Source organism: Mizuhopecten yessoensis, unplaced genomic scaffold (assembly GCF_002113885.1).
Source record: "Mizuhopecten yessoensis strain PY_sf001 unplaced genomic scaffold, ASM211388v2 scaffold11151, whole genome shotgun sequence".
In the NCBI taxonomy this organism is placed as follows: Eukaryota; Metazoa; Mollusca; class Bivalvia; order Pectinida; family Pectinidae; genus Mizuhopecten; species Mizuhopecten yessoensis.
In genome coordinates this window covers 579,967-588,882 of record NW_018408905.1, presented here as the reverse complement: position 1 = coordinate 588,882, position 8,916 = coordinate 579,967, and the positions used below count along the sequence as shown (strand labels likewise).

The 8,916-nt window shown below is 38.0% G+C and overlaps 1 protein-coding gene and 1 long non-coding RNA gene across 2 annotated transcripts in view; both read left to right on the top strand.

Moving 5' to 3' along the window:
* The window catches only part of LOC110466985 (mothers against decapentaplegic homolog 2-like), a 17,768-nt gene extending 15,908 nt beyond the window's left edge, over positions 1-1,860 (top strand). The window contains exon 6 of the mRNA XM_021523827.1: positions 562-1,860. Coding sequence (XP_021379502.1) covers positions 562-685 — 124 coding nt within the window. The 3' untranslated portion in view covers positions 686-1,860. The remainder of the gene's footprint in view (positions 1-561) is intronic.
* Positions 1,861-2,158: 298 nt separating this feature from the next.
* On the top strand, positions 2,159-6,328 carry LOC110466970. Its single transcript, XR_002464789.1, has 2 exons — positions 2,159-3,491; positions 3,544-6,328. It is a non-coding gene; the product is annotated as an uncharacterized LOC110466970 (long non-coding RNA).
* Positions 6,329-8,916: the final 2,588 nt, after the last annotated feature.

Here is an 8,916-nt window from a genome sequence, read left to right as displayed (position 1 = left end):
GGGTCGATCAGAAATCCAATATGGCCACCACGGCTGCCATTTTGGAAAACTATTTCAAACTTAAAGTAAAGATCTACTTGGCCGATTGAACTGAAACTTTGTAGGAATGATCGAATCATGGTCCTGACAAAGTGTTGTTATTTTTCGGGTCAATCAGAAATACAATTTGGCTGCCATGGCCGCTATTTTGCTACTAAGTTCTAATAGGCCGATCTCACTTAAAATTGGTCTAGGAATGATCAGCTCATGGTCCTGACAAAGTTAAGTTAACATTATACTATTTTTTACTCAAATTGGTACATATTTCAACAACAAAAATAAATACTATAGACTCAGGTGACCGTTAAGGCCCATGGACCTCTTGTTCCTAAATATAGCATTGTTTGTCCTAAATACCCCACTGTTTATTCTAAATATAGCATTGTTTTTCCTAAGTATCCCTTTGTTTGTCCAAAATATCCCTTTGTTTGTCCAAAATATCCCACCGTTTGTCAAAAATATCCCACTGTTTGTCCTAAATATCCCTATGTTTGATCTTAATATCCCACTTTTTGTTTGCAGACGACAGACTGTAACAAGTACTCCATGCTGGATTGAGATTCATCTGAACGGACCGCTGCAGTGGCTGGACCGAGTCCTGACTCAGATGGGGTCACCAGGACTACCATGCTCCAGTATGTCTTAGGTCATAGGTGAAAGGTCAACATCAATAGTCATATGATGAACTGAAAAGTGAATTATCAAACTGGATACTTATATTTGTAACTGTTTTACAAAAAAAAAATATATATAAAAACATGACAAAGTCATTGGTATGTCACGGTTGTATGAATGACGTAGGACGCTTGATAGAGAAATAGGAGTCATTGCCTGTAACGGCAGGACAGATGGACAAGTGCTCTGTGTGTGTGGATGGAGGGTCAAAGGTCAGTGTTGATGCAGAAATATTCCCAAGTAGAAAGCTGTCAGGATATAGTGATTTTTGTGGAGAAAGAATGTTTTGCTAGTTGGATTGCTCCTTGACATGGATGAAGGAACGAGATTTTGTGGATCTGTAATACATTTCTTTTATGAAGATTAAAATGTTTGACACATACATCTCTTCAAAAATCACCATGGTTACAAATGGTGTTTGGAACTCTTCTGTGGATAAAGGAAGGAAATGTTAAATAAACTGTGATAGAATGAACCATCTGCAGTGATGAAGTACCATCAGTTAAATGGAACTCTTCTTAGTGTGGAGGAAGGAAAGAAGTGTGAAACTCTTTATTGAGGATAGAACGACAAGGCCTGGATCTCTGCTGGAAGATGTTGCAGGTGAACCATCTTCTGGTTATGGAGGAAGGAAAAGTGTTACATATGGAACTCTTCTTACTGTGGAGGAAGGATAATGTGGTGAATGGAACTCTTCATATTTTAGAGGAAGGAAAATGTGACAAATGGAACTCTTCATATTTTAGAGGAAGGAAGATGTGACAGACAAATGGAACCATTTGTCATTTTTAAGAAATAAATAAAATGTTCTTAAAAGATCAATGATTAAACATGATATGTAGAACATATCTAAGAGAGTTTCCTCAATTTTCAAATTTACTTGAAAACTTATTCTGTTATTTATTGTGCTGCTGGAAATCTTGTTTCTTTCAAGTATTTTCGCACTATTTTGATAGATGTAGAGGAAACATGTATTTATGTCTCATAACGATACTTTGGTGGTTTAAATGTAAATGGCCGTCCAAATGGTATTAATCGCTTTGTCTGACAGTGGGTTTTTTTCTGGGGACTTGAATTGAAGCTATTTCATGTTTGTGCCCAAAACTCAAAATTTGCATTTTACTCCTGAAAATGTCCTATCCAAAATGAGACAAAGATGCCCCATTCCAAATTAATGAAAACAAAACCCTGTCTGAAATGTTCAAATCCCAACATATTTATTCTTGCTGCAAAAAGAATGAAGACAGACAGCAGACCTCCCTCTTACAGTTAGACTTCGTATATTATCTACCATGCAACTCTACATTTAACTTGTTGTGTTAATTGGCTGTTAAGACTACTGTTGACCCTGTATGGTCTGCTTGTGTTGGTAGACTTTTAACTCATTCACCCCTGAAATTTCATAATGAACTATTTGAACCTTTAAATTGGAAGGGTTCAAATGTGTCTTCAGGGGTCTATGAGTTAAGACTACTGTGTGACCCTTTATGACATTAGTTTTTAAAAAAATGAATAAATAGTATTGCAAATAATGACACTGTTAAGACCTGTTAGAACTGTGGGTATTTAAGTAATACATCACCTGACTACATGATACCATTTGGTGGCTATTTATGTGTTCGACCCCAAGCAATTCAAGCAGTACTTGTAACATCAGAAAGGACAGTGGACTCGTAGATCAGAAAGACAGAAAGACAAATGAATTAATGTTTGCCAAAATGTTCAAGGGAGAAAACTGAAAGTTGTTTTAATTGTTGAGAGATGGAAGGAGATAATTTTTGTATGCAATGTAGATTTCATGAGAAACACCAGGTAAACAGAAGGGGTGTTTATCATGGGAAAAGGGAGATAAGTTATGGGGGAAGGGGAGATAATCAGATAAGTTATGGGGAAGGGGAGATAATCCATCAAAAGTGTTAATGCATATACTTCATCACCATAATGTTGTTATTCCTATACATATATACTTCACCTAAGACCTAGGTTATGTCAAGCCTTGGGTGTGATCTACATATATACTTCACCTAAGTCCTATGTTATGTCCAGCCTTGGGTGTGATATACATATATATACTTCACCTAAGACCTAGGTTATGTCAAGCCTTGGGTGTGATATACATATATACTTCACCTAAGTCCTATGTTATGTCCAGCCTTGGGTGTGATATACATATATATACTTCACCTAAGACCTAGGTTATGTCAAGCCTTGGGTGTGATATACATATATACTTCACCTAAGTCCTATGTTATGTCCAGCCTTGGGTGTGATATACATATATATACTTCACCTAAGACCTAGGTTATGTCAAGCCTTGGGTGTGATATACATATATACTTCACCTAAGTCCTATGTTATGTCCAGCCTTGGGTGTGATATACATATATATACTTCACCTAAGACCTAGGTTATGTCAAGCCTTGGGTGTGATATACATATATACTTCACCTAAGTCCTATGTTATGTCCAGCCTTGGGTGTGATATACATATATATACTTCACCTAAGACCTAGGTTATGTCAAGCCTTGGGTGTGATATACATATATACTTCACCTAAGTCCTATGTTATGTCCAGCCTTGGGTGTGATATACATATATATACTTCACCTAAGACCTAGGTTATGTCAAGCCTTGGGTGTGATATACATATATACTTCACCTAAGTCCTATGTTATGTCCAGCCTTGGGTGTGATATACATATATATACTTCACCTAAGACCTAGGTTATGTCAAGCCTTGGGTGTGATATACATATATACTTCACCTAAGACCTAGGTTATGTCAAGCCTTGGGTGTGATATACATATATACTTCACCTAAGTCCTAGGTTATGTCAAGCCTTGGGTGTGATTTTGGTCAGGGAATGATCATCACAAATAGTTCGTATTTTAATTGTATCGTAATAGGATTCTGTCGATCGAAGATTTAGTATTCAAATCAGGAAGGAAAACAAAAGTAACCCCAATCTTATTTTATCTATAACAGATCAATGATTAAGTTTAAATTGAATTGTTATATAATTTTTTAATCTTCACTGATTTTCTGTGTTTTTTTTTATCAAAGCTAGGCTGTATGTAACAACCAGGATGACCTGGAGAATTGTTAGTTCGGATACACACCCTAGTGTTGTTACCTGTCATTGAATGTAGTCCCTAAAAACCCATAGGATTCATCATAAACAGAATAAATGTCTTTGGTCCCTATAAGTCTGGTTGAATCAGAAAATCTATCTATCATTTGATTTCAAAATCAACAAATTTATGTAGAAAATATTTTAAGCATGTTCCCTTTCACCCCTATGTAACTTTAGTAAACTCTTCAATGTTTTGAAATGGATGAGTCCATTATGGTCTACAGTGGTGAAAGGGTTAAGAAAAATATAAAAAGATTACCTTCCTGCTGAAGACTTGGATTGTCAGATTGCTATTTCCTTGTTTTATTAACGATGTGGTAGATACGTGCTTATCAGCCAGTGTTGTATTATTGGTCCTTGTTCAGTGTTTTGGACCTAGTTTTCTTTCCTTTCGTAATCCCTTTTCATCAGGATAACAGTAGACTTGTGGTTACTGTTCCAATTTACTGGTCAATTTTTTCAGAAAAATCCAGTGGTCATCTCAATTTTTACAGAGCAATCTAATGGTCAACTGTTCTCTACTCTATTTCAGTCCAATCTAGTGGCCCAGTCTAGCGGTTAACTTGCTTTCGGGCCAGTCTAGTGGTCAACTCGATGGCAGTAAAGTGTAGTGGTCGGAGCTGATTACATAACCCTTTCACCCCTGTGTAACTTAAGTAGACTCTACCATGAATTGATATGGATGAGTTCATTATGGTCTACAGTGGTGGAAGGGTTAAAATCTGTTACCTAAATAGTGTCTGGCTACCGAACGGCTCTGTACCATCACAGTATTTATATCAACAGTAAATGGCTTTTGCTTACCATTTCACTGGAAAGATTAAAACGTTGTTATTGTTCGCCTATCATAGTTGTGTACATGAGCTTAGTCTATATGTAGCTTGGTCAGTATGAAGCAGGCTTAAACAGATATAGTGCTGGAGTCCGTGTCCTCGAGACGTGGAAATGGAGTAGGCAGGCCCCCCAACAGGAGCATGTGTACGATTCTTATTGTTTGCAATGTTATTTTGTCAAGCTTCTCATTGACACAGATTAGTAGTGTTATGTAGCAGATCAGGAACTAGGTTACTGTATGCAGGGAAATGTTTGCCTCAGTTTAACTTTTAGCCTTTTTTTTGCTGTCTCCAATGAGGGCGAATTTCTTATGACAGCGAATTTAAGCACACAACATGAAAGTTATAGTACATATGTAATTACATGTGAAGGGCGAAGTTCACACGAGCGAACACATGTTTTATCACCAAAGGGCAAAGGTTTTCCGGTATACAGTACTTCAGTAAGCCTATTGGTAAAGATCAATGTTATTGAGAATAAAGTGTGTTTTCATATTTTAGTCTAATAAACTATGAAGTTCACTCACAATTTGTTTCCCATTTTATAACCAAACAACAAGTACATTTAAACTTTGGTCATAAAAGCAATGTGTATTGAAATTGTGGCAAAGACGCAACATTTCATGATGAAGAAATGAATTGAAAATTAAGTTATTGAAACATGGTCCAAATTCTGGCAGACTTGTTGATATCAAGGCAGAATGCTGTGAATGTGAAATTTCAATTAATACTTATACAATTATGTAGACTTTTACAAATTTATTTCCGGTTGTGTTTCGCACTGCATGTTGCAGAGCTATTCAACCCCTGTTCTGGTTGTATTATATTGGTTCCATTAGGGTAGTGAGAAACATGCAACATGTGTCGACTTTCAAATCAACACTTTTGCAGAAAATAACATGTTTTAAGTGTATGTAGGGTTGATGTGAAGTCTGTTTACAGATTTGGGCGTTGTAGAGTTTATTTGCCGTACGGAATCCAAGCAAATATCTAATCCCGGTGTATCATCATCAGTATTTTTGTCATGTAGTTTAGCAAATGTCAGAGTGTGTGTAGGCAACTCCATGAAATAAGGGATGTCACTCTATACTTATATAAGGGAAGTAACTCTAATGTTTAATAAAGAGAAATCATGTAGAGGCGATAGTGCCATGCATTTCTATGGGATAAATCTGAATCGCACATCCATTTCTAAATATATAATAGTAACTGAAGTGTTAGCTAAGAAAAACTTCAGGCAGGAAATCAACTGGTTTACTACTTAACAACTTTTTTGCATCGTGAATCTATTCAGGATTTTCGTATTCTTAGTGTTAGCTGTCGAATCATGGCACACGTTGAAGCTCGTTACTGTAGCAGCATTACGTAATTATGTATAAAGAGATAACAGTATTTCATGCTAACTTCATATTGTTTCGCCTTCCATGCTAATGATATTATATATATAGTTCATTATCAACACACGGGCTCTCGAGATTCGGGGGTAATGAGTTTGTAGAAGGGACAAGAAATGTAAAATGTGTCTGGGTCGACAATGACAGAAAATGTGCCATGGTGGGCAGAAATACAAATGTTGAATGTACTCCTCATGTAAACTGTACATTTATCATTGCCAGTTGCTAGAAATAAAATCGTCATGCATAACACCTTAGTGTGTGTTGTTATCTTTCCGGCTGTCCTCCTTGGCACCCGTCTTCAAATGACCTTAGCTGGTGCGATTATGGTAAATCCAATATAAAATCACGTCTTTAAAGGACCTTAGCTGTTGATAGGACGTCAAACACTATAAAACCAGTACAAAATTGCTGTTTTTGTAGAAAACTTCATTCAGAAATCTCTTGGCCTGCAACATTGCTCCTGGGATCATTAGTATTCAGTCCAAACTTTTTTTAAAGTTAAAATTTCTATTGTTGTATCCAAGTTATTTTACCTGAATAGGGTATTACCACATGAGATATAAATGCACATATTCAAAGACGAAAAGACATGGTCAACATGTACATAGTAATTTGGCAAGATAGAGAATTTGCACACATCTAAAGTGAGAATTGCGTCATGAAAATTGAAGCATTCCTTCAAGAAAGCAGCTGTGCGGACAATGATCCCAAATATGTTACCCTTGCTTCACAGGTGATGCAATAAATACACATACCTTAATATAACTTTATCAGTAAAGACGTTTGGAGTGGATTCATTTAGGAGGATACAATGAGCAGGCATTTATTTTGTTTTTCCATTTGAAAATATGGTGGATTCACCCGCGTATAGGCATATGTGCTTCGCAGATATATAACATGGTAAGCCGCCCTCACATCTTATTCACGCAGGTATACGTAGTTGACAGTAGTGGGAGATAACCGTAGTTGACAGTAGTGGGGGGATGACCGTAGTTGACCATAGTGGGGGATAATCGTAGTTGACCGTAGTGGGGGGATGACCGTAGTTGACAGTAGTGGGGGGGATGACCGTAGTTGACAGTAGTGGGGGGATGACCGTAGTTGACAGTAGTGGGGGATAACCGTAGTTGACAGTAGTGGGGGATAACCGTAGTTGACAGTAGTGGGGGGATAACCGTAGTTGACAGTAGTGGGGGATGACCGTAGTTGACAGTAGTGGGGGATGACCGTAGTTGACAGTAGGGGGGGATGACCGTAGTTGACAGTAGTGGGGGATAACCGTAGTTGACAGTAGTGGGGGATAACCGTAGTTGACAGTAGTGGGGGGATAACCGTAGTTGACAGTAGTGGGGGATGACCGTAGTTGACAGTAGTGGGGGATGACCGTAGTTGACAGTAGGGGGGGATGACCGTAGTTGACAGTAGTGGGGGATAACCGTAGTTGACAGTAGTGGGGGATAACCGTAGTTGACAGTAGTGGGGGGATAACCGTAGTTGACAGTAGTGGGGGATGACCGTAGTTGACAGTAGTGGGGGGGATGACCGTAGTTGACAGTAGGGGGGGATAACCGTAGTTGACAGTAGTGGGGGATGACCGTAGTTGACAGTAGTGGGGGGGATGACCGTAGTTGACAGTAGTGGGGGAATGACCGTAGTTTCATTTTTGGGCTAACCATGGCCAAATCATAGATTGCTTGAAGTTCAAACTACGTTTATAACCAAGTTGAACTACGTGTAACTACATTTAACTAAGGTCACCCCCTACTACGGTCAACTACGTGTGACCGTAAGATGTGACCACGACTTTAAGAAGACGAGTCTACAAGCAGAATTCATGCTCTTTGTTACAGGATTATTAAGACAAATGTTCATGCAACCACTATAAATGAGAAGTCAAAATGTGAATAAACCTAATGGAGGTCTAGTGTTTAGCTCACCTGCCCGATAAACAACTTCTTCTGAAGAACAGACAGGCGTAGAGCCATATTTTACTGAAAGCTTTGTTGGTAAGAGCCCGACCAAGTGCGAGAACGAAAATGACCTTGACCTCCTATAAAGGTCACAGGGGTCAAATACTTCAAAACGACTTTTTCTGAACTTAAAGGTATAGAATCTTAATATTTGGCTGGTGGCTTCCTGGGATAGAGCCTGACAAAGTTTGAGAATGAAGATAACCTTGACCTACTTTCAAGGTCACAGGTGTCAAATACATCAAACGACTTCTGAGTAATCGAAAGGCATAGAATTATGATATTTGGCTGGTGACTTCTTGGGATAGAGCTCACCAAAGTTTGTAAATGAAACCTACTTTAAAGGTCAGAGGTCAACAACATTTCAAAGGATTTGTTCTGAAGAACCAAAAGGAATGGATTCATAAGATTTGGCTGGTAGCTTCTTGGGATAGAGCCAGCAAAGTTTGAGAAGGAAAATGACCTTGACCTACTTGCAAGGTCACAGGGGAAAATATGTCCCACCAACTTCTGAAGAAGTACCAAAAAGCATAGAATCATATAATAATATTTGGCTGGTAGTTTCAACCAATGGAGGTGACAAAGTTTGTGAGTGAAACATTTGTACAATATAATATTTAATGAGAATATCTTGCTATGACTGCTTAAATATATTCAGTTGAACGATACAGGCCCTCTGGGCCTCTTGTTTTAGTCCACCATAAAACCATCCTTTCTTGTATTTGCTACTTGAGAACTGATATGTTATTTTTCAAATCCTCGCCGTCTCTGGTAGTTGTGCATGTTTTATTTTGAGACTGATCAGAATAAGGTGAATTATGAAAGTTTATTCCCTAAAAGCCTTAACAAAAATCAATGAAGATCTTA